Source organism: Lacerta agilis, chromosome 9, assembly GCF_009819535.1.
Source record: "Lacerta agilis isolate rLacAgi1 chromosome 9, rLacAgi1.pri, whole genome shotgun sequence".
Taxonomy (NCBI): Eukaryota; Metazoa; Chordata; class Lepidosauria; order Squamata; family Lacertidae; genus Lacerta; species Lacerta agilis.
Window position 1 is genome coordinate 18,570,783 of NC_046320.1, and position 25,642 is coordinate 18,596,424.

At 43.5% G+C, this 25,642-nt stretch overlaps 1 protein-coding gene across 1 annotated transcript; it reads right to left on the reverse strand.

Annotated features, from left to right (window-relative positions):
* Positions 1 to 226: 226 nt before the first annotated feature.
* On the reverse strand, positions 227 to 24,277 carry NSUN7 (NOP2/Sun RNA methyltransferase family member 7). Its single transcript, XM_033159680.1, has 12 exons — positions 24,196 to 24,277; positions 20,927 to 21,297; positions 16,562 to 16,620; positions 14,863 to 14,993; positions 12,084 to 12,236; positions 10,584 to 10,767; positions 8,295 to 8,505; positions 8,000 to 8,140; positions 7,197 to 7,298; positions 5,853 to 5,970; positions 3,257 to 3,380; positions 227 to 1,678 (listed from the first exon to the last, which is right to left on the reverse strand). Exons 2-12 carry the CDS (start codon positions 21,237 to 21,239, stop codon positions 1,037 to 1,039), a joined length of 2,178 nt encoding a protein of 725 aa, XP_033015571.1. The 5' UTR covers positions 21,240 to 21,297; positions 24,196 to 24,277; the 3' UTR covers positions 227 to 1,036.
* Positions 24,278 to 25,642: the final 1,365 nt, after the last annotated feature.

Below are 25,642 nucleotides of genomic sequence, written 5' to 3' on the forward strand. Positions count from 1 at the left end.
TTAACTATGCCTCATGGGTATATTTAATACATGATATATGAATGCCCTTCAAACTTTACAGAAAGAATATAGTCAACCTATAAAGGAAGCACAGAACGTTTGTCTTTCCTGTAATGATCTAGGACTAGTGTTACAACTGAGCCTATAAAATCCTTAGTTACAAAAGGTAATAAGTGGCCTGGGTGAGGGGGGGGACAGAAAATAACAGACTAGAGTTATGAAAGGCAATCAGCAATTGTTTAATATGTTTGTTTCCATTTAACTTTGCTGCCTAATGAGCCAAATATTTATCCTGACGTCCTAGTAGAGTTCAGTGTCTAGCCGCAGCAACATGAAACCATCCAATAATTATGCTCCCTCACAAAAAGCCCGAAAATGTTCTTGTCCTTTTTCTTTGAGGTTGTGATGTCCTATTCTTAAAGCCAAAATGGTCACAATTTGCTTTTTTAAAAAATCTGTCCTTTTGGAAGAGAAGATTTGAGCAGGTTATTAAAGAGGCTGAAGTCTTGAAAGATCACTCTGCAGGCTGGAACCAAGTTTAGAAAAAGAAACAAGGTAAGGTATTCAAAATTCCTAAGGCTTTACACTGAAATATCTAGAAAATAAGAACTGAAATCCACTTCTACTTTTTAGAAGCCCTGTTCTTGTTTACAATTGTGACGGCTAGCCCTAAAATTCGGTACCTGTAAGTTTTTACTCAGACAGAATCTGTCTGCTATATTCTAAGCTGATCATCTATTGCCCATGAAACCTCTGGTTTACCCCTGTCTGCATAATCTGATACTGTATATTAATTTAAGCATTTTGACATTCAGAGTTCATTGAAATAAAAGCCTTTCTGCAGAACAGCCCCTCTGCTACCATATTAATAGCTGTGGAAAAGGCATGTGAGCATCTTAACTGCTGCCCAGAGCAGTTTGGTCCCTATGCAGATGAATACTGAATGCCCAAGGGTTTTTGTTTTTTACCATTAGAGGAATGCAAGTTTCAGATTTTGAAAGAATTATGGTAAAAAATGAGTTACAAAAGGCAATCTTCAAAGCCACGGACGAGAATGCTTGACTGTAGAAGAAAGCGAGGGCTCTTTTGTCTTGATCAGCTTTTTGGATGTAGAAGGGCTAAGCGTGCCATGAGTTCCACCCCAATTATAATAATAATGGTTAGTCGAAATATGGGATCGGTTTCCTTGTGGGTTGAAGTATGGCACCATTACCGGAGGCAGGACGATTTCGACAGGTTTCAAGACCATCACACTATCGTCAAGCTTTGGTTTCCTGATGTTTCGATGCTTTTCAAACATCTTTTGCATGGAAGTTGCAGTAAGAGAATTCTTGGACATCATCGGGAGAGACAAGTTTGAGAGGGGTTGGACTGTTTTCTTCAGGGGAACGGAACTATTTGTCTGGTTCACAGATTTTTGAGAGGCACTGGAAGCTAAATTAGATACAGAAGTATCTGACTCAATCATGCCCGGTTTCATTTCTCGATCCAGGAACTCCTGAATTTTGGACTTTATCACTGCCTCTTTAGTAGGTGTCTTTGGCTGGGTTACTTTCGGTTTCTTTTTCTTTTTTTCTTCTCTCTTAGCTGGCTTTGCTAAGTCAATCCCTTCCAATAACCCTTTTGCCGCAGCACGAGCTAAAACATCTTTTACAGACACCGTCTCTGATGGATCCCTCTGTAAAGTTAAAAGGGACACATTATCAGCAAAACCAAATCACAGCTCCGAAGAAGAGCAGCCGATGTTACCCATTGTACACAGAAATATAGGAAAATGACACCCTTAGTTCTGTGAAAGCAATTCACATTAGCATTTGCTGTGCATTTCAGAGGAAGTAGCTGCTGTTCTAAGTGCCTACTGTTACCACTATTCCGCAGACCTCGTCCTTATTATCATATAGAACAGGAGTAGCTAACCTTTGACTCTCCAGTTGTTGCTGGTACTATAGTTCTCAACATCCCCAACTACTGACTATGCTGGTTGGAGTTAACAGGAGTTGGAGGACAACATCCCCTGGAGAACCAGAGCAGGGGCTCCCTACCTGGGCGATTCTACCCTGCTTGTTTTCCAGCTCAACTATACAGTACTGTAGTAACAGTAAAGAAAAATAACCTCCCTAGTATCATATTAGGTAAAAGGTGAAGGACCCCTGGACGGTTAAGTCCAGTCAAAGGCGACTGGGGTTGCGGCGCTCATTTATCTTTGAGGCCAAGGGAGCCGGCGTTTGTCCACAGCTTTCCAGGTCGTGTGGCCAGCATGGCTAAACTGCTTCTGGCACAACAGAACACCGTGATGGAAACCAGAGCGCACGGAAACACTGTTTACCTTCCCGCTGCAGCGGTACCTATTTACTCGTACCGGTGTGATTTTGAACTGCTAGGTTGGCAGGAGCTGGGACAGAGCAACAGGAGCTCACCCCGTTGCGCAGATTCGAACCGCCAACCTTCTGATCGGCAAGCCTGAGAGGCTTGGTGGCTTACACCACAACGCCACCCGCTCCCCTTAAGCATCATATTATCAGATGGTAAACAATACAATTAAAGTAAGATAGCTTTGAAACAGATGGAGATCTTTCGATCTCACCTCCACCATGGAATTGTTTGGTGATCTTGGACGACTCACCACTACCTGCGTTCAGTTTAAGAATACTTTTAGTTGTCAGGACGCTACGAGATAGTTTTTACACTAAATAACGTGAATAAGCAGGCACTCCCAATGGTCCTGGAGGCTGCAGAGGAAGTTCTGCTGGCAGAGCATGAGGCCTACTTACGGAAGGCAGCCTCGGGGCAGCCACTGACATTCTGCAGCTGCCCCTACACTCTGTGGGGTGGTAGAAAGGGGAAAGAAAGAGTGAAAAGAAGGCTGCACTACAGGAAAAAGGTTGATCTTTATCTGGGACCCTGCCATTTTCAGCAGATCAGTGGGACGGTATGTTGGGGCAGGTGGGGGGTTCATACTACTGAACTGGGTAAAGGAAATGAGAACATATTTCTTGGAGACTCAACATAATGGCCAAGAAATTTACAAAATGCAACCGAGGGAGATTATGTCTATCGACTGGGAAATGTGCACAATGCTTTCTTCATGGACAGATTACTTGCACAATGGTTGGCTGTTACGCATGTTAACTGTTAAATCTACATTACCTTTCATCTATATCCAAGAATTCACTAGCAAAGAAAAATCAAAATATCAAAACACTTAATTTTATTGGTGTCTATATTACTATTATTATTATTTTTTACTATTACTTACCTCTCGGGATAGAACAGCTATAAAGCAGCTATTAGAAATATCTGATGGCTCCAGTCGGAAAAAGTTTGCTGCAGACAAGCTTATTTCTGATTTGCAACACAATGGAAGAACAGGTGGACAAAGCCTACAGTGGATATTAACACAAAGTATTTAATCACCACCATGTGCCCTTAAGTAAAATGCAATTTTAGCCTCCCTGTAGTTTTCTTAAAAAAACAAAAGCTAAGAGCTGTCATGAAAGGTTTTTCCTAAGTATATTAAACACATTGTTTTCATTTAAATGGCCAGCAACCGTTCCCAATTGTGCTGGGTTTTTTTTAAAAAAAATATTTTTATTAAAGATTTCTTAGTTTACAAAGCGTGTTCTCCCATTGAAGAGAGCACGGGTTGCAGAAGGGTTAAAGGAGCAGCTCCAAGTTGATGGGAGGGGGTTTTGGGCTGGCCACAGCTAGGATTGGTTAAGGCAAGTTGCTGGGGAGTTTAGCATGTTGCTAGTTGTTTGATTGACAGTTCTTGCCTTTATAACCTAAGTTTGTGAAACTTTGGTTTCACTTTTGCGGTGTGCAACGGATCTCGGTCTGCTGTGACGCTGCAGAAGGAGCTCCAGAAAAAGACGGTTGTATTGCCCGGCTATTTTGGCTTTGGCTTTACTTCATTACTCTCCCCCCCTTTTTCTTATTATACCTTTCCTTAGCTAGCTATTTAAAACAAAAAACAAAATCCCTGCTTCATCCCATCCCCGGTTCCTTACAAAAATACGTGCATTGTCTCATTTTTTCAAGTTGCATTTTCTACAGATCGGTTTCATTTGTTGTGAGACATTAGTGTTGCATACAGTGTTAGGTCAGCAAGAAAAGGGGGGAGAAGGGGAGTGGGGTGGGTTACAATGCTTCTATTCTTCTACAGTGGTACCTCGGTTTTCGAACGTAATCCATTCCAGAAGACCGTTTGAGTTCTGAAATGTTCAAAACCTGAAAACTCAATAGCTGACAGTTAGGCCTCAGGATCTTGCACTCAGCGGAAGTCGCGTGGCATATTCGACTTCTAAGGCATGTTCGAAAACCGAAGCATTTACTTCCAGGTTTACAGTGTTTGAAAACAAATGTTCGTCAACGGAGATGTTCAAAAATCGAGGTACCGTTGTACTTAGTGTATGATTGGGGTTTTGTGTCAGTGTCACTTGTGTGGGTTCTCTTCCTATTTGCTTGTATTTCCTTCATGGTGAGAGGGGTTGGGGGTGGCCTAGGGTGTGGTTGGTTGACTTTGCTTGGCGGTAGTGAGATTTTTTTGTATCTGAGCAGGGTGTGTGTGTGTGTTGTGTTTGGATCAGGTTAGCCAGATTGATTTGTATGCTGTCAGTGGGTTCTTGTTGTCTTGTCGGGCTGTGTATGTAATAAAGGGGAAACATATTGGGGTGAAGGTGTCTTCTATTTGTCCCCATGTCAGTTTCAGTTTGTTGGTTAGTTTTTCTAATAAGGCTGTTTCCTATACTATTTGATACTATTGGTTCATGCTTACTCCTGACAGGTCTCTCCAGTGCTTCTGGCTGCTGAGAGTAGGTGGGTTATGAGCTCTTTATGTTGTGAATAGGCATTATTATCTTGGAAGATTTAGTAGGGCCAGTTCTGGGGTGACTTCTAATACTTGCTTATTTTGCATATTTCTATTATGATTGATGTCCAGAAGAGTTTTTCACTTCACGTACTTAGGTTTAGGGCAGAGCTTTCCAAATTTTTCAGATCGGTGACACACTTAGAAATGCATCATTTCATGACACAGTAATTCAGTTTTACTAGCAAACCAGAGGTTAAACTTAACCCCTTTGCAGCCCCAGAAGAGTCACCAAATCACATTAGGTAAATCAGCAGCCTAGGCAGAAATCCATTAACACTCTGGGCATCAGTCATTTTGCCCATTTTTTTAAGTTGTCACAATGTGTAAACTGCCCTCAAAAAAAGTACTTGTGATTTTCCTGAAGAACGGCAAATCTGTTGTTTCTGGTGCAAGAGAAGCGTTAATGACCAGATGGTGCAATAGCAATTTTGGGGACCAATATAAAAGTGATAAAATCCTTTTCTCTGTATGCCACAACTGTACAATCAAGGGCTTGGTTTGCACATCACAATAAACTATAGCTTGAAATAAACTCAAATTTCTGAGCATCTCAAACTACACAAAAGTTTCCGCCATACTCCTCCCCTTCTCAAACCCAAGTAACAATGCATGGACTGGGCTACACAATGGTATCAACGGGGGCCATGCACTCTGCATGGCTGGATGGGCTCTCATCCTGTTTTTTCTAGTAACATCTACATACTAAAACAGACATGCAAAAACTGACATATGCAGGTGGTCATCCTGACAAAGACACATCAATGTCATGAGTAGAAGGTTTGGGTTTTTTTAAAATTCACCAGCTACTCATTTCATTGAATTAGCTACAATAGGTATAGCAGCTGGACAGGATTCTATGCTCAAGCTCTGAGTACTCTCTACAGTTCTGAAACAGAATGATTGGGATAGGGACTATATGGCACTGTAAGCCCTGCATCAGCAGAAGAATGTAATTCACAACCAATAAAAGCCTGCTCTTTACTTGTAAGGCTGGGCCTTGGGTCCTTCTGCTCCAGATGCCAGGGCTTTGTTCACCACCACTTCATTTTCTTCTGGGTAAACTGAACAGGTGCAGTAGACAATAGCTTGCACTTTGCTAACTGTAAGAATTCAAGTAATGAGAAAATCCAACTGTTAATAATTTCTAGTTTAAACACACTTTGAATATTAAACACGTCACTAATTGATGTTAAAAACATTTAAAGTTGATCCAATTTGTATAGATGTGTTGAACATTACCATCTTATAACTAAAGCAACCAGGAATTCACATTTTGTCACAAGTAAATCATATGTTCCATTAAAAGCCCACCCCAACTAGGGCCCCACATGCTGATCCCCTTTCTTCTATATAATCTAAAACCTTTTCACATTCCCTACAATCATATTGTGCCTCGGACATGCCCTACCATCCATTTCCCGCTAGGATTATAAGTTTATAGCTGTGCCTTTAATAGCAACTTGATTTACAGGCATCAGCAAGTAATATTTATCTCACTTCCTAATGATGTCTGTCTAGCACCCTCTGATGGATTTTCACTGACATGCAAGTACCTTTTCATTCAGACAGACTTATGGGCCACACTTTGATTCAATGCTTTTGCCACTCCATTTTTAATAAGTTTTAATTTGCAATTGTTTTATTGATGAGTTCTATCTTTTTATCTGCTTTGATCCTGTTTCCCATAAAGACAATTTAGTCCAAATAATCTGCAAGTTAGCTGCCTTGGGAACCAAATCTTAAAACCTTACTTTAAAATAAAAATGAACACTGACTTTCTCACAATTTTAGAAATATTATTCAGCAGAGAAAGGAATTTTCTTCTATTAAATGATTTTCAAGGGAGGGCATTTATTATCCCTTCCAGAAGGCAGGGGCAAGTGATGATTAGCTCATAAGGCTTTCCTAGAGTGGACTGGAAAAATCAGGGATTCTAGTTCCAAAAGGAACATAAAGAACAACAACAGCTAAAAGAACCAATAAAGACTGCTAGGCTAGGCCTGTTTAGCACACTGCACACTCCTCCTTTCCTGGAAGAGTCCATCATCAGCTTGTCCCTCCATCGCAAATGCATGGGGGAAAATATCCCAAAGGATAACAAATGCCCCTAAAGAAGGCCATTGAGATTCCCTAAAACAACAAGGTGACTGTTCCCGTTGCAAGACTATGTTTTCAGATGCCCATCACTATTTGTGACATTTTTTGCTACAGGAACAATTTTCTCTTCCAATAGTTGTCCTCTCAGTACTTTTATTTCTCCGAATACTCAGGGGTTGTCTATACACAATATTTTACTCTAATTCTTACCAGTTAATGCCAAACTTACACTGCATTGCATGTGACAATTCTTTCAGCTGCTGTTGAGCAAGGGAATTGAGTTTATCTTCTGCTACAGAGCCCTGAGAGAGATCTCTAAGTAATTCTGCATCTGAAGAGAATACAATGAGTAAGTTCAAACAAAAACCAGTAACTGGCCAGGTCCTCATGAAACACTAAACCACAGCAATGTGCACTGCCCTCAAAATAGAACTCTCCCCTCTCCTCCTTTCCACATGACCAAAACAAAGACTTTGGAAGTGTTTACTTCAGCTCTATTAAATCAGTTTGCTGCATCATCTGGAACCAGAATGATGGTTAACATAACTATGATTGGTTTCAACAAGCCAGTTTCAAGCCACTTTGAAACTGATCACATTTTTCTGCACCAATTATTACATCTCAGCAACTTCCACCCAGATGTATTACAAGGTTTTTCTTCTGGTCTAGGATTATGCAAGCAAAAGGGGGAGAAATTGGCAACAATGGGAAGTAAGAGAAGGACTGAGACCAGCTGACCAAACTGCCAACCCCTAATTCTATATCACTCTTGCTGGCTGATTTAAAACCAGATGAACCAACAAAAAACAGAGTGTGTCAAGTAGTGCAGCAGTGCATCACAAAACATTGTGCTTGAGTTGCAGGTAGAGATAATGGTTGTTTAGTATTCCACCAATTGTTTAGGATTCCACCAATGATGGTTCTCTATAATGAGCATAAAACCATCAACGCCAATAATGCCAAGCCAAGCAGGAATGCAAATCAAACATTTCATTTTAATGGCAATCTAAAAGAAGTATTTCAAAAAGTTACCTTCATGTTCTTTTAGAATAAATTCTATTGGATTGCTAACCCCCAGGCCTGAACACCGAGGGAGTAGTAAAATAACTTTAACTTTCTGCAGCTTATCAGTTGGTTCAATGTTTGCAAAATCTTCATGTAGTAGCACAATATCTGAAGGGGAGGGGAGAAGAACAAGTCTGCAAGTTAGAGTGTTCTAAAACAAATGGGTCAATTTTGAATTTATTACTTAATCATTTATTAGTGTACAAAGCCTTCCGTGTCAAATGGCTTCTAAGTGGTATGAATAATGCTAACACATGCTTACTTTTACACTCCATCTGTGCAAACAAGTCCTTCAGTTCAGCTTCCTTTGCCAAAGACTTCACTCCACATACAAACACTTTGGAAGTCGTCTGATTTGTCAGTACTGACATATGAGCCACAGTGAGCCATGAACCCATGTGTGCTATTAAGATGTCATCATCCATATTCAGCAAGGCCTTCACCGAATGGACGGCAAGACTCCTGGATTGATCCTAAGAATTAAGCAGAGATGCCCAATTAACAAAAGGGTGATTGACAAATTATTTAAGCGGCAAAGCTTGTTTATTTCTGTAGGACCAGCACCCAAGTAAATAAGTATTTCAGGAAAATTGATTTTGCCATTTTGAATGTGCAGTTGTTACTAAGTTTCTGCTTGCAATCTAAACCAACTGCTTCACATATGGGCCCAGCCATGTGATTATATACAGCCCCGTAGTATGGAAAGTGTGGCATGCAGTTTGGGAAAATTTCCCGACAGAAGGGGCTTCAAACATAGCATTTGCTAAATTCCACACATGTGTTCCACGTGATCATCCATGTAGTTGCTTGCATATGATAACCACACTAATGATTGCAAGGCATATGGTGCCAATACAGAGGCAGGCTGGTGACTTCCGGTGCTCCCTGCCTTAATGGGTAAAGCTCTCACATTGGTGGAGGTCATTTGCAGAAAAAAACAAGGATTATTTTGAGGGTAATTGTCCTTGCAAGCTCCCCCCAGGGCCCAGGGGGAGTGAACTTCACCCACAGATTGTCTTGATACCTGGGCTCTTGCTCCGGTATGGAATCCAGGAGGAAGGAAGACGCTGGGTGCCAAAGCACTTCGCCTATCGGTAACCCCCAGACACAGCCATTAAGATGCAGAGGCTCTTCTGTTTATTAGGATGAAATTGGCTCTAATTTACAGGTGTGTGCAGGATGGATGGGACAAGATTATAAATTGCCAAGTGAACCAGCTACTTACTGAGTCGCAACGTTTCAAATTGGAAAGATTTCCTTCGTATTAAAATACAGTATATGGGGGGGGGAGCCTTTACCCTTTCTTTATATACACCATGTTTGCTACATAAATGATTCGGCAAACCTCCCCCTGAATGCCAACAAACTGATAAAAAGCAAGAGGAGAAAAAGAGAGTGGGATTATAATAATGAATTAATATGAAAATAGAGCTGTGTGAGAACATCAAAATGATTTAAAGCACTGAACTTCCACTGCAATATGGACTATGGGCTTTGAAGATCGGCTGTAGTTCTGGTGGGACACCAGATCGTTAGTGATTTAAGGGTTGGAGGAGAAGGAGAAACTGGAAATCCCAGGAGCTATGGCGGGGGCGTCAGATTACTCCTTATCTATACACAAGCAAACAAAGATGGTGAGTGATGCAGTCAAAATTACATGGGAACAGAGGAAGAAGAAGAGCGAAAAAGCGTAAGTAGAGATGTGGCTTACAACATGATCAGAACAGGAAAAATGAAGAAACAAATGGGGGGGAACTTCTCACACAGGGAATTTACAGAATATAGAACTCCTTCTGCAGAAATAAAATTTATTAAATGTGTTAATACGAATGGAAGTCAAGAACTCTGTAGCTGTTGATAAGAGACTAAGATCAGGACTGAATGTACTTGGATTAATCAAGTTTTCAGAAGCAGGAAGAAATAAGAACTTTGCACCCCGAAACCCAGCAAATGGGAAGTCACAAAAACTGTATAATTGGTTTTACAATATATTTGGATATGAATTGTAATTTGACATTGATAAAACGTGGCTGTTATTGGACTTTAGTAACTGAGAAATTTAAAAAAATATTTAACAAAAAAACAAAGGCAGGCTGGTTATTTAATATGACTGAGGAGGAGACCACCTACTGTGTTAATGGCCAAAGACAGACTTGAACCACAGCTTCCCAAATTGTAACTCATGTCTCTTAGTCACCTCAGTCCCTACACTTGACATTGAACAAAGAAAACTAGCAAGTCCAGAGTAAAGCTGCCCCCAATGAAGCTCAAATTTCAAGGATGTCATAGCTAGTCCTTCTACTCGAGCATTCAAGGTTATCACGTTTAGTTCATAACCCGAGGGCCTTTCAGAATTAAGGGACTTACTTACAATTAAGTAAATGTGCTTAACTTGCCTTAAGGACATCCAGTGTCAGTTGCATGATATCCCTAGAATCCGTATCAAGAGAAAGGGGCTTAACAAGACATTGAAAAGAAATAGAAACATGCAACACAGAAAGACTATGAAGCATGAAGTTAGGACATTTATTTCAGTTTCATGTTAACATACCTGCAATATGAGCTTGTAATCAGCAAACAGTTGCAGAGTAAGCAGATTTTCTTTAACAGTGGAAGGGAAAATGAGTACGTCTTCACAGTGCTTATCTAGGCAATATGAATAGCCACCAAAACTGGAGACCGATTCCACTCTAGTGAATCCCTCCTGGTGTAAAGTGCTATGAACATCTTCAAGGCTGTTGCAGAAACACAACTGTTTAATATAAGTGCTTAATATAAAAGTAAGAAATCACTTTGTCTTTTGTACTTGCATCTGAATCACTACAGAAAAGTCTGCATTAATTTATTTTGTTGTTGCTCACTACCCTGCTACAAATCGTTACACATTTCTTGTACATATAAGCTTCCTCCCCTGGGACTTGCAAATGCAAAGTTCTTAAAATGCTGAATATGCATCCCACAGAAATAATTCTCCGTGGTTCTACCTGTACCAGTTTAAACAAAGTCTGAAGCTACACTTCTGTTCCCTTTCCCGAACAACTTTCTCAGATCCCTTACTGGGAAGATCTGCTCTTCCCCAAGGCAACATGCCACTGCTAAGCTGAGTATAAAGATCCACATGGCCTAGTTCAGCTCTAATCCCTCCAAGGTTACATATTCAACTTGGGATCGCTCCCGAAATAGTGATGCTGAATGTATAGTAGCAGGTAAATATCGAGAAGCTGAATTAGACAGCGAGACTTGGGGGGTCACTTCCAAATGACCTTTTTATCAAGTAGGCATCCTCATCACTTTACACACAAGTTTGCAGAGAAGTAGAACAACACTGGCTTTCTATTAAATATTCTGTGTTCCTTGTAGTAAAAACTCAAATTCTGGGGGGAAGTGGGTTTGTTGTGCAAGGGTGCCAAATCAACTTTAGTTGTGCATCCTGAATTTGCCAGTATGTGATTTAATGCCACCTAAGAAGAGACAGTCTGAAAGGGCCTTGGGAGAGCATTCATTGTTTTTGGTATCTAACAAAAATGCGTACTCTCGTTTGGCAAAGCTTGGATATCCCCTTTCTGTTTGCTGCTCGTGTCTCAATAAGACTGATTTTAATGTGTCACAGAGGAATGCAAGGAAGCAGTTGCACTGTTGGGCATCCAGATGTAGAAATATGGTTCTAAAGTCTGTAGGTGAAGGCTGAAGCTGGCAAGAATTGGCAGAAACAACATTTGTAAGTTGCGGTTGTTCATGTTGCTGCTGCTGTAAGCAAGGGAACCAGTAGATTCAACATAAAGGGTGCAATGGCATACAGAACAGTGTGTTTTGGTAGTTAAAATAGGCAAGTACAGACTACCAACAAAAGAACATTCCACCCACATTCACCACTAAGTTTAGAGTACTAGGACAATGTTATGGAGCTTTCAAGAAAACCATTTAATTTACTTGCCACCAACACATTTTCTCATGGAGAATATGCTTATATTATCTATGAGCATGTGATATAATTATGGAAGAAGCAAATATTAAAAACATACATGCTACACTAGCAAGCTTTCAACCTCACCTTATTTTAAGTGAATTGACCCACACATACAAGGGTAGCATGGAAGCCCTTTGTTCTTGTTTCCTTATCGTTTCTGGCAGAATGTGTTCTAGAGAAAGAGCATCGTGTTTGATTCGACATCTTGCTAACGCAGCAGCCAGTTTTGTTTTAAAGCTATAGATTAAAAGGAGGATATGGATAAATCTTGTGACAAGCTTAATTCGTAATTATTTATTCTTGGAAAATCCTGTTTCCTTGCAACAATCAATACTGGTATTGAAATACATAAGAGAAAATTATGGCCAACTCCCCTGTCGCCAAGGCATTTACAGCTAGAGAAATCATCAGAACAGATTCAAGTTGTGTTATAATGGACTAATCTGCTGCACGTTTACTAAGCCAGAGGTGGGGAACGTAGCCCTCCAGATCTTGTTTGTCTATTACAGTGGTACCTCTAGTTACGAACTTAATTCGTTCCGGAGGTCCATTCGTAACCTGAAACTGTTCTTAACTAGAGGCGTGCTTTTGCTAATGGGGCCTCTTGCTGCCGCCGGCACACGATTTCTGTTCTTATCCTGAGGCAAAGTTCTCAACTCGAGGTGACTCTTCCAGGTTAGTGGAGTTTGTAACCTGAGGCATTTGTAACTGGAGGTACCACTGTATTTCCAACAACACGGACTATGCCACTTGGCTCAAAGACCAACATCTGGAGAGCCAATTTTCTCACCACTCTTCCCTCTATTCCATAGTTCAGCAAGCCAGGATCTGGATCAGATGTTCAGAGCATGATTAGTTTCATCCTGTATCAGTTGTCCCCACCCACACCCCATGACATCTCCTCTGCAAATACTCCAAAGCCTTTTGCTTTGCTCAACAATGGGTAAGTTGTCAATCAAGTCCCCAGCTCTCTTACAACTGGCCAGCAGCAGATGCTCTTCCCTCTAGAGATCATTAGACACATCTCTGTGCAAAGCCTTAAAGCCTTCCCCCATTCCTAGACACTCGCCAGGAAGATTTGCTAGCCCTCTTTGTTAACCCTTTGCTCCCAATCCTCTTGAACAAAAGTTCATATGGTAAGCAAGCAGAAGAAGAAGTGTCAGTAATTACTTTGGTCCATTGAACAAGAAAGGGGGTGGATGGGTTTGCTGAAGAAATGAGCGTTGGTAGCTTTTAGATCCAGCTGTACAATTGCATCTGTTGATATAGTTTGCCAAGCTAAAAATGCTGTTTTTCTAAATGTCCAGTGGGTTGAAAGAGGGTGATACATGCTACTTGATAATAACACACTCAATAATTTAAACCACTTAGTATGAGTTCTTTTAAACCATAGTTCAGTATGGTAAAAACTGCCCATGGTCCCTTTAATAGCCCATCCACGTCCCACCCCAAAGCCTCATCTAGGCTGGGGAAGAACAGCTTGTCAGAAGCAGGTGGGAAGGGAAAGGAGCCTGTCGCCAGGCAGAATGAAAAGAAAGGGAAAGTGCCAGTGAGAATCTGGGCATACAAGCCATGTTGAGTCATTCTTCCCCTGCAGCTCTGTATCTAGGCTAGCTGCAACAAAAGAAACCAGGATACTAAACCTGCATGCTGCGACAAGCCAGTTAATTCAGGCCAAGATTCACAACCCAATGTCAAGCTGTGATTTTTGACCCGAGATTGCTGGTTCCAAATGAAACTAGGTTTTAGTAAGCCTGGTAAGAATCATAGATGCAAACAAACCAGAGACAAGTTAAACATTAGAGCAGCCCTGCTGGATCACATCAAAAGAACTATACTGTCAAGCATATTGTCTCCAAAGTGCCCAGTTAGCTACCTCCTAGAAGACCACAAGGAGGACATAAATGCAATGGCACCTGCCCACTTGTAATGTCCCCAAAGTGGTTTTCACCCATCGTGACTAGAAGCCATTATCCTCCATGAATTTGTCCAATTCCCTTTAAAAGCTGTCCCCAATAGCTGTCATAGTTGGATTCCATGGTTTAGATATGTCCTGAATGAAGTTCGTTTTTTCTTTCCCAAACTTCCCACCATTCAGCTTTTATGGATGACCCCCTAGCTCTAGTATTATGAGAGATAAACCTGTCCACTTTGTTCACAAAAGACATAATTTTATGCAGCTCTACCATATCCTCCCCCTTACTCATTTTTTTCTGAATTAAAAAGCCCCAGAGCTATAACTGAGCCTCTCTCTCTTTGCAGCTTTTCACGTCCCTGCTCCCAGCAGTCTTCTGAATCTCCTGAAAAGGACAGCGGGGAAAGGCAGGAAACAATTGGTAGCAACACCAAGGAAGTCTATCCTCCATATTCTTGTGGAAGCATTTTTCTCTTCTATATAGAAGTGAGCGGGGTGTTGACTTACTTTCACAAGATAATATGAAATTGAAAGAAACACAGTTCAGAACAGAGTTAATATCAGAGGGAGCAGCACCAGTTGGAGACGGGGTCCCTCTCCTCTCCTCTCTTCCAAACGCTGAAGGGAGAGGTGGCACAGGGAATTTGGTGTTGCACAGGAACATAAGGTCCAGATTAGTGGATTGGCTCCACCAAACAGTGCTGAATTTCCCACACCTTGCCCCCTATCCCTCTGGTAAGCGCCAGCGACACAATGCATTTGGAAGTCAGGGAATCAGCAGCACCCCACCTCTGCACCAGCCACTACTGGGGGCAGCATTATATTATTCTAATTAATCTGAAATCAATCAGTCTAACTGATTGTGAAGCCCGACATAAGATTTTACATCCAAAAATTGTTCAATACTTGCTATCAAATGAGAATCCGCCTACTTTCTTGTACATATACCTGCAAAGATAACGCTCTACTTCCTGGACTTCTGCTATTTGTTCTTCATCATCAATGTTATCGCGAGCTTCAAATTTCCGATCTTGGAGATCATACAGCATCACGACAACTAGACTGGTCAATTGATCTGACTGCAAAAAGAGAGAATCACCATGTGGCAAGATAGGAAAGGGGGGGGGAGAGAATACCCAAATGCTAAATCTGCAGCACAACACTCCAAACAGAGAGAAGAGGTTCCTACTTATTATAGTGACATGGGTGGCGCTGTGGTCTAAAACACTGAGCTTCTTGGGCTTGACAATCGGAAGTTCAGTTTGCGGGGTGAGCTCCTGTTGCTTTGTACCAGCTCCTGCCAACCTAGCAGTTTGAAAGCACAGCAGTACAAGTTGATATAGGTACCACTGCAGCGGGAAGGTAAACAGCGTTTCCGTGCACTCTGGCTTCCGTCATGGTGTCCTGTTGCACCAGAAGCAGTTTAGTCATGCTTATCACATGACCCAGAAAAGCTGTCTGTGGACAAACGCCAGCTCCCTTGGCCTGAAGCGAAATGAGCGCCGCACCCCATAGTCGCCTTTGACTGGACTCAACCGTCCAGGGGTCCTTTACCTTTTTACATATTATAGTGCCAAAAACACAACTGTTCAGGTGCTGACTTTAAAAAATGGGGACTAATAAAAATGGGGGACTGATAAAAAAATGAAAACTAGCTTTTTGAACCTTTTGAAATACTTCTAATTGTTAAAATAAACCAGAAGGCTCTCTTCAGTTTTAGAACCACTAGTTCCCAGTAGGCAATGATTTTTTAAATACTGTATATTTATAGTACAGTACACACACACACACACACACACACACACAGTGAAGCCAACAGTCCAGTAATCACAGCATTTAAGAAAGCTTTTTAAAATGCAGTTTACAGCCCCAGGGGACATGTGGAGCAACTATGATCTTCAGATCTCTTGAATACAATCAACTGCAATGCTAGCTTTCTAATAGAAAAACAAACCTGAGTGTGTTTACTCAAAATAAACTGCTGTGCGCTTTCCTCATTTTTATTGGCTTTTTCCTGCCCACCACTACCAACACACTTCCAAGAGCTACATTGAAAGTGTGTTGTTTCTTTTTTCATGTTGTATAGCTCTAGGCTTGCCATATGTCAGGAAAGTTCCTAACATGTCCTGGTTTTCAAGTATAAAAAATGGCGTCAAGGGGGAATTTTCTGAATTGTCAAAATGTCAGGGAAAACCTGGATGTAGGGCAACACAAGGGGAAAAGCAGCGGAAACAGCTCCAAACGTTTGGTTTCCCCCCATAAGCTCAAGAATTTGGGTTTGTTCCCAAAAATAGCCCAACAGATCAAATTGGCAGGCTTCTGCCATATGTTTATGAATACATATGTGTCACAGGTATGTTGTGTGTTTGTTTGTTTGTGTGTGTGTGTGTGTGTGTGTGTGTATACAGAGAGAGAGAGAGAGAGGATTCTGAAACTCAAGAATAAGACATGCAAGCCCATTTTTCTTTGAACACAATCCAGTCCTTAAAGCTTTATACTCCTCTGCACACAAATAACATTGATTATTTCATTTTTAAATTAGTTACTCATCTAGTAATGTGCTAAGTGAGTGCTTTAGTAAGTAATTTGAACCATGGTAATTTAAGCAAACAAGGCACAACAAACACAAAACAAAATATTTACTCACTATTGACTGCATTGGATAAATGCCACTGTCTAGCAATATAGTTTCAAGAACATCTTGATCTACAGATGAAGAACATGGTAGAAGCGAGCTTCAAATTATTACAGCATTTGCTTTTTAAAAAATTTGTAGCAATCAGTAACATTTAAACATTTCTAAGGTGAATTCTGGAAATAAGTGTGAATAAAATTTAGTATTCCATGAGTATAAATCATGCATTTAATGTCACAAGATGTACAAGACCATAAGTGGCAATATTTGCACATCTCGCTAAACAATGTGCCACTCAAAGCTCGTCCCACCTAAACTATGGAAACTGCCTATGGTTCCACAGAAAGAATGGCAAGCCATTTTCCAACTTTACTCATAGGTTGATTTAGTTACACTAGCAAGAGGTGGTCACTTCTCTAGCTGCAGTTTTTCCCCTTGGGCTCAGGGAGCAGCCCCCTCTCAGTTGCTGTCTCTGGCCATGCTGCTGTACTGAGTAACACCATGGTTTAGTGCAAAGTGCATAAGCCATAAATCTAGAACTAGATTTCTCCCCTACCCCTTTCCTCCTCCTGCAAAGGAAGGCTTTTGGCTTTAGTTAGCCATGATTCCCATAGGAATCTTCATTTACATCAGCTATGGTCAGTTTCAAAATGAGCCAACTTCATAGCCCATGCTTCAGTGTAATTTATAGTACCTGCCTTTAAAAAACACACACACACAAGATACACACAAACTTTTATCCCCATAATGAAATACAATATACTGACTGAAGTGGACGTGTAAGGGAGAGAGAGAGAAACCTCTCTAATTGTGTACACAGGTTCTTAAATGTCAAGAACTGCAAAACACAAGAGCAGGAGTGCACACAAATGTAGTTGGAATGCATTTCTTATTAATAGCATGGTACATAACATCTTGTTCAAAAGGAGACTTGTGTCCATGGAAAGGTAGAGGGAAACACACAAGGCAGCTTTCACCCCCTGGTGTTTAACAACTGGATACCTGGCCTTGTTCCCATCCATGGTACTTTTAATGGACTATTGCTGTCTTGTTGATTGTTACAGTTTCAAGAACACAGAAGCACAGCACTGACTAAGTTTAATTTTTAGATTCATGGAAGCATTTGTGATTACACTTTGCCTAGGATTTTCCTGTGTTTCAATTTCAACTAGGAATTTGGATTATCAATGCGGGGCAGAAATAGTTTCTCCTCCCTGCATGAGCGATAAAAGCTGATGTCACCATATTTTAGGTTGTTGCCATGGACCCCAATAGCTTTCCCTCCACTTCTGCATACCAATTCAGACATGCTTATCTCAGTTCAGCAAGTTGGCATGGTAACTTCCCTCACCCTCCTTAATTACCTATTGGCATATCAGTGTCTGAATACTGTGCACTTTCCACCACAGCTTGCCCCTCTTAAAGATAAAAAGAACTGACTTTTGAGGAAAAGAAATATATTTTGGTGACTGCCTACATATGCCTGTTTATTAGCTAAATGTCACTTTTGTCAAAGACTTGGTGTGTGTCTGTGTGTGCTCGTTTCATAAATGCATGCAAAAAAACAGAAAGTTCTCCGATCAATGGATCTTCTAGGGCTGGTTCATAATAAATTAAGTTATGCAAAGCATACACCAGTTTTCTTAAGAAGCATAACCATGGTATTTTTTAAAACAGTGTTTTTCAACCACTGTTCCGTGGCACACTAGTGTGCCGCGGGATGTTGCCTGGTGTGCCGTGGGAAAAATTGAAAAATTACTTTATATATAGTCAATATAGGCACAGAGTTAATTTTTTTAACATTTTCTAATGGTGGTGTGCCTCGTGATTTTTTTCATGAAACAAGTGTGCCTTTGCCCAAAAAAGGTTGAAAAACACTGTTTTAAAAAGTCTTTTTAAAATCATGTATACATTGTTTCCCCATACGTTGTATGATGTCCCTGCTACAAAATTAAAATTTGGCAGATGGGCAGAGTAGGGAGCTCTTTTTCAAAGATCAAGGAATGTTTCAGAATAGGACGGGTTGGGTTTGACGTAAAACCAACCCTAGACTATAGGGCTGGACTATAATTAATTTGTGGGAAACAGCACTAGAGCAGTCACTCGAACATTCTGTCAAAAGTGAAGGCCAGCCACTTCTCAGCAGACAAAATAAAAAAGGATACATACATGTGCTGAAGGTGATCCAAAGGAATGTGGAATGTAACATATAGATGAGATGGAGAAAGATACAGATGTATGGAGGAAAGGGACATACATTATGCCAGGCTTACAAATAACCACCCCCTCACCCTAGATCACCCAGTGGTTACATCCAAGTAAAAACCTAAGTGGCGTATCACCTAAGCTGTATGTTTTGTCAGCTGAGCATTGCTCAGGCTAAATGTACTGCTCCAGAAAGCCAGAGCCAAACATGCACACACCCTATCCCCCCCTTTTTTCTACTTAAAGCCATTAGCCCTCTAAGGAAAGAAAGGAATAGAGACACAAGACACATGCAACGTGAAGTAGTTGATTCTCCCCTAGAAAGCAGTGGTCTCTCCGGAGCAGGCTGTCCTTCATACCTTGGAAACATCTATGACCTGCTTTTTTTCTTTTTAAGCCTTGGGCAGAAAGGCAGAGAGAAATCTGCCAAACATGCAGTCATAGTTGTTGCAAACTGATCACTGGCACATATTCTTGATTAAAATAAACTCATTCAAGCCCTAAAGATTCAAGATTTTCAAAAAAAAAAAAAATGAAACACCATTGTGTGTTTGAAAGAGACACAGAAATGAGACTCTACTCTCTATGTTAACTAGATTAGCTACAAATTGCATAGTTCTAAACACAAAGGTGAATTATGTACCGTGTTTCTCATAAAATAAGACACCGTCTTATATTTATTTTACTTAAGAAAATAAGCTTATGGCTTATTTTCGGGGGTGTCTTATTTTTTTTTAATTAAGTACTGTATAGTTCTGGGCACCTGCCTCCTCTTGCCGCGGCCGGTGTTGCTGCTGCTTGGTCCAGCTGTCTTGGGGCGGGCACACGGCCCTGCTTGGCGCCGACCCGGCAGGCCACCTCCTCCTCCTGCTGACTCCCGGAGGCTCGGGGCGGTGGGCGCCGACCTGGCAAGCCTCCTCCTCTTCCTGCTGCGGCTTGGCGCCCGGAACTGGCTGTTGGTGCTGCTGCTGAAGTACTGGCAAAGTGCCCAGCAGCGCCATGCGGAGCACCCTGAGCCGCGACAGGAGGAGGAGGAAGCGGCTTGCCGGGTCGGCGCCCAGCAGCGCCGCACGGAGCGCCCCGAGACGCGGCGGCAGGAGGGCGAGGAGGCGGCTTGCCGGGTTGGCGCCCAGCAGCGCCGCACGGAGCGCCCCGAGACGCGCCAGCAGGAGGAGGAGGAAGCGGCTTGCCGGGTCGGCGCCCAGCAGCGCCGCACGGAGCGCCCCGAGACGCGGCGGCAGGAGGGCGAGGAGGCGGCTTGCCGGGTCGGCGCCCAGCAGCGCCGCACGGAGCGCCCCGAGCCGCGGCGGCAGGAGGGCGAGGAGGCGGCTTGCCGGGTCGGCGCCCAGCAGCGCCGCACGGAGCGCCCCGAGACGCGGCGGCAGGAGGGCGAGGAGGCGGCTTGCCGGGTCGGCGCCCAGCAGCGCCGCACGGAGCGCCCCGAGACGCGGCGTCAGGAGGGCGAGGAGGCGGCTTGCCGGGTCGGCGCCCAGCAGCGCCGCACGGAGCGCCCCGAGACGCGGCGGCAGGAGGGCGAGGAGGCGGCTTGCCGGGTCGGCGCCCAGCAGCGCCGCACGGAGCGCCCCGAGACGCGGCGGCAGGAGGGGGAGGAGGCGGCTTGCCGGGTCGGCGCCCAGCAGCGCCGCACGGAGCGCCCCGAGACGCGGCGGCACGAGGGGGAGGAGGCGGCTTGCCGGGTCGGCGCCCAGCAGCGCCGCACGGAGCGCCCCGAGCCGCGGCGGCAGGAGGGGGAGGAGGCGGCTTGCCGGGTCGGCGCCCAGCAGCGCCGCACGGAGCGCCCCGAGCCGCGGCGGCAGGAGGGGGAGGAGGCGGCTTGCCGGGTCGGCGCCCAGCAGCGCCGCACGGAGCGCCCCGAGACGCGGCGGCAGGAGGGGGAGGAGGCGGCTTGCCGGGTCGGCGCCCAGCAGCGCTGCACTGAGCGCCCCGAGCCTCCGGAAGCCAGCAGGAGGAGGAGGCGGCTCGTGCTGCGTCCCGCTGGCACGTGGCTCCAGGCGGCTTATTTTCGGGGTATGTCTTATATTTTTGGATTGCTTCAAAATCCTGCCATGGCTTATATTATAGGCACGTCTTATATTATGAGAAACACGGTACACATTTTAGTTTAATGGCTGGGGTGGGAAATAGAAAAATGAGGACAGGCTTTCTACTTACATTTTAGAGCACTAAAAGCCAGTTCATAGGACAAACGCTGGAACTGTTCATCTTTGAAATCGGGAAGAGAAGGTAGTGGCCCATGTCCATATTTTACCAATATTTTATCTTGAGGCTTTTCATTATGAATGCCCTGAAAGATGTTGGCGGCGTTTAGGTAAATGGAGTCCTGATAGCCATTTTTCTCAAACAGGCTTGTTGAGCTTTTTTCAGAAAGTACTACTCCATTTGAAAAATTCATCTCGTGGAGACTCGAAGTGTCACTTGCAATATTAACATTTGAAGGCCCCAAGCTACTTCGCAGAACCGGCATTGTTTCAGTATTGATGTATCAGTATATAGAAGGGTGGCAAGTCAGACTCCGAAGATCCCTGTGGAAATATGGGTTGTATATTAATTGCAACAAATCAGTTGGCAAGCATTTTCGTTGAAATTTGTTTTGTATTCTTCGAAAATATAATCATCAAATCATTTTGTCTAGGCAGCTAACACAGTAGACATCACTAGCAGGAACAAGTATTATTATTATTATTATTATTATTATTATTATTATTATTATTATTATGTTTGTTTGTTTGTTTGTTTGTTTATACATACATACATACCCTGCCCATTTGGCTGGGTTTCCTCAGCTACTGTGGGCGACTCCCAACATCATCATCATCATCATCATCAAGCGATATGACATCAAACATTAAAAACTGCCCTAAACAGGGCTGCCTTCAGGTGTCATTTGTTTATTTCCTTGACATCTGATGGGAGGGAGTTCCACAGGGTGGGTGCCATTACTGAGAAGTGCGGTGCAGCCTCCGCCACTGCAGGAAGGTATGGCAGGACCCTCTGGCCCTGCGGGGAGGCCCAGCAAGGCCCCACCCCCACCCCAGATACATATTGTGATATATAAAGATATCATGATATTTAGCTGGTGATATATTTCGATGTTGAAATCCAGATATCGCCTAGTTCTACATATATTTTCTAGGAAAATCCCTATTCTGATCCTGTACCATCCTCCAATACCTAGTCCTAGACCTAGATCCTCAAACTGAAACAACCAAGGATATAATGCACCTGCAGGGAGATGGGACACAAACCAGAAGTTAATCACAGAATCCCCCCACCCCCCAGACTAGGGCTGGATTTGGTTGAATTTAAGCTGCACACAAGAACGAAATGAGGAGAATGGGAGAACACAGCTTGCTCTGCTCCACAGGTCTTCAAGTACAAGGAAAGTTTTCATAAAGTTTAGAAAGGCAAGTACAAACCACTTGATAAACACTGTGGTACTGCCAATTGGGCCCCCATCACCAGATGCTGTTGGACTCCAACTCCCATCAGTCCCAGCCGGATTTATGGTGATGGGAGGGCACCACACTAGCCACCCCTGGCAGCCACATATGTCAAGTCAGCAAGTGTAAAACGAAAGCATCTTGCTACCATTCAGCTCTGATCAACTAACTGAGCGTGGTGGCAGATATATGTATCCACAATCAAAACGCTTTGACTGGAAACCATTAGTATAATGGAGACCAAGAAGAACCTCTTCAACAACCTGATCCTAGGAACCGCAGGACCAGCAACTACCGGTACCTATGCTGGATCCAGAACAAAAAATACCAAGCCACTGAAATGCTGCAGCTTGTAACATGACCTAATCCTAGTTACCTAGTTACCTAATCATGTACAATAAAGTCATTTTGCAGAGCTGAAGGCAGTAATGGTGGCATGACTGGAGACAATGCAACACAGGTTTGTATTTTATGATCTGTTGCCATTATATTGTGCACAGATTGAGTTAGAAAGGCAGGACAGAGTTATAACATAACAATAGCCATCCCTAAAAGCCTTGTGGCCAGCAAAGAGTATGTCTAAGCAGGGCTTTTTTTAAAGCAGATGTTAGAACCACCCAGTGGTATGAGATTATAATTCACACATAAAGTGTGCACCACAACAACACATCTGTGTGCTTTCTTCCTGTGGGCATGTATGGTTTATTGATTAGTCACATTCCAGGACATTTAGAAACCTACATATACCTGTCAGGACTAGTACTCTGACAGCACTAACACAGAAGAGTATTATTGCTTTATACTAGAAATACTGGTGAACACTCTCTAGAGTAGCAGCGGACATGTCTTTGGCAGGGGGAGGAGAAATGGATATGCTTTAAAAATCCCTCTGTTTAAGTACTGTGCTAGTAGGTTGCTATCACAGGATTGTAACCAAGAGGCTACTAAGACAGGAGATATGTCCACACAAGACGGTATTTGAGCAACCGTAGCTCTGCTCACATAAAGGACTAAGATTTATTATTTGGGGGAGGTGATTGAGATGCGACCCAAGGCCATTTTCTATTTTAAGTAAATTCAGCTTTCGCACTTTGCATATGCTATCCCCCAATTCGTATAAGTTTATGTTGTTGGTGACAAGCACAACATTACAAGAACCATTTCCACATCAACAAGGAAAGCGTAATGACCATTTAATATAAACAGCAGCCACGGCATCAAGTAAAGAAGCAGTAAACAAATCTGTTCAAGAATAAGGTAATTGTAGAACATCTTATCAGCTTTCAGCAGAATCAAAACCTTCCAGGAAGCATCGCTAAGAAGAACTGCTTCTCACAGATCCTACATGAAGATCACATTTGATCAACAAAATTGCACACATCTTTTGACTACCACACAGATTCCAATTTTGTGATACAGGAAGCTTCCGATTGGTAACAGGATGCACAATATGGACATGAATAAACCTGGTCAAACACAGCAAGCATAAACTGAAGTGATATCCATACAGAGATATAAAATTTGTGAAGTGGCCCTTCAAAGAATTTCTAATATTCCAAAACCTATTTAGTTGCTTAGTGGGACTATTACCCAGTACAGTACTAAACAATATGTTTCCTATTTTTAAAAATACTTTGCAGGTCCACAGAAATTACATGCAGTCAACCGCAATGAAAAAGGTGGTAATGTCAGGGGAGCTGCCTTTACAAGACACCCGAGAAAGAACACCCAAGGTATAACATAAACACGCACAAAAACTGGCAATTAGAAACTTAGATCCTGCCCACCACTCTTTCAGATTATTTCACCCCCAAAATCCACATGGATTACGCATCCTAGCAGAATAGCTTTCATGTTTCTTCCATGTGAATTTCATCCCATCGCTTGTTTCTCTGCACACAGAAAGCATTACACCGATCCCAAAACCCTTCCATTGCTTGGAAACCGCGAGACAGAAGAACAACAAGGAAATGCACATACCCGCTGTTAAGAAATGAATGGAGTGCTTTATTTTCGTGGTGGTGTTTTCCCTGGTGAGACCTCTGTACTCTTCTGATCATCTGAAAGAGAAAGGCAGGATTAAGGAAGCTTTCCCTGAGCGATGAGGGAGAATACTGCACCTGTCAAATTTCTGCCATCCTACAGCTACTGCGTTTTAGGGTTGCCATCTTTCAAAAGATTAAAATCAACACCAAAGCTGCCAAGCTTTCATATATATATATATATATATATATATATATATAAAGTGCAGCATCAGGAATGCTACGTGTCCGGATTTTCCCGGACTTCAGGGTGGTACTGATGCACCCCTCAATCAAGTCTTTTTTTTGTAAAAAGAAAAAAAGATTGACAACTTTGGGGTTCGTCTTAAAAAAAAAAAAAAAGTTGACAGCTTTGGGGTTGGTTTTGTCCTGGACCCTTGACAAGTCCATCGAAAAATCCGGTTTTGTTGGACTTGTGGAGGGTCCAGGACAAAACCAGCCCCCAAGCTGTCAACCTTCTTCTTTTTTCTTTTTACAAAAAAAGGACTTTCGATTGAGGGACGCGTCGATACCACCCTGAAGTCCAGGAAAATCCGGACACGTGACAAACACAAACACACACAACACACCCCGGTGCTTCACCTGTTGAATTCCTACCGCCCTACCAACTCCCGCGTTTAAAAGCTGTGAAGGGGGTCTGAAGAGAAAAGCGTGATAGTTCGCCTCAGCGGTGAGGCGATTTTGACCCGGAGTCCCTCCCGTCCCCCCTCCCCACCCCGCGACGGACAAGCGCAGCCCTCGACGCACTGCCCTTCAGAGATGCTCCTGGGCGGGAAAGCCGGCTCGCTCGCTCCCTCACTCCCGCATCTTCCCTCGGTCCTCCTCACCCGCCGCCCGCCGCCGCGCGACTCTCCCGGGCGGCCTCGCGCATCCCCACCCCTAGCCGACTGGGGTGGGGGGGGTGTTGATCCTGCCTGACCAGCGACGCCCCGACGCTGCTCCTCTCGCGCCCGACGCCGCCTCCCAATCGAGGGGAGGGGCAAGGGCGTCGCCTCGCCCCGCCCACGTGCCGCACCCGCCGCCGCCCCGAGCCAAAGCCGTTGCGTTCAAATCCGGACTCGGCCATTCGCTCGGCCGAGGGCGGGTGTGCACGAGTAGGCGCGCGCGGGGGGGTCGCAGTCGGGCGTGGGTTCCTTTACGGGGAGCTCTCATCATTTCCCCGTGCGTTGAAACTCCCTTCGCCCTTCCCCCCCACCTCTCTCTTTGCGTCCCTCCGTGTGCTCACGCGCGTTTGGCGTCGCATTGTCCTCGCCCCTCCCTGCTTGGACCAACGCTTTGGTACCGCCCGGCGATGTTACCTCTCTCTCTTTCTCTCTGGGTTCTCTCTCGGAGGGCGGGCGGAGGCGGAGGCTTTCGGCGTAGCTGTATGGTGCTGCTTCCTTTAA

Coding starts and splice junctions, on each gene's coding strand:
- NSUN7 (XM_033159680.1), bottom strand. CDS start 21,239: ATGCCGGTTCTGCGAAGTAGCTTGGGGCCTTCAAATGTTAATATTGCA. Junction 10,768..12,083: donor GTCAATTCACTTAAAATAAG/GTGAGGTTGAAA, acceptor TTTCTGCAACAG/CCTTGAAGATGTTCATAGCA. Junction 8,506..10,583: donor ATTACAAGCTCATATTGCAG/GTATGTTAACAT, acceptor CTTAATTCTTAG/GATCAATCCAGGAGTCTTGC.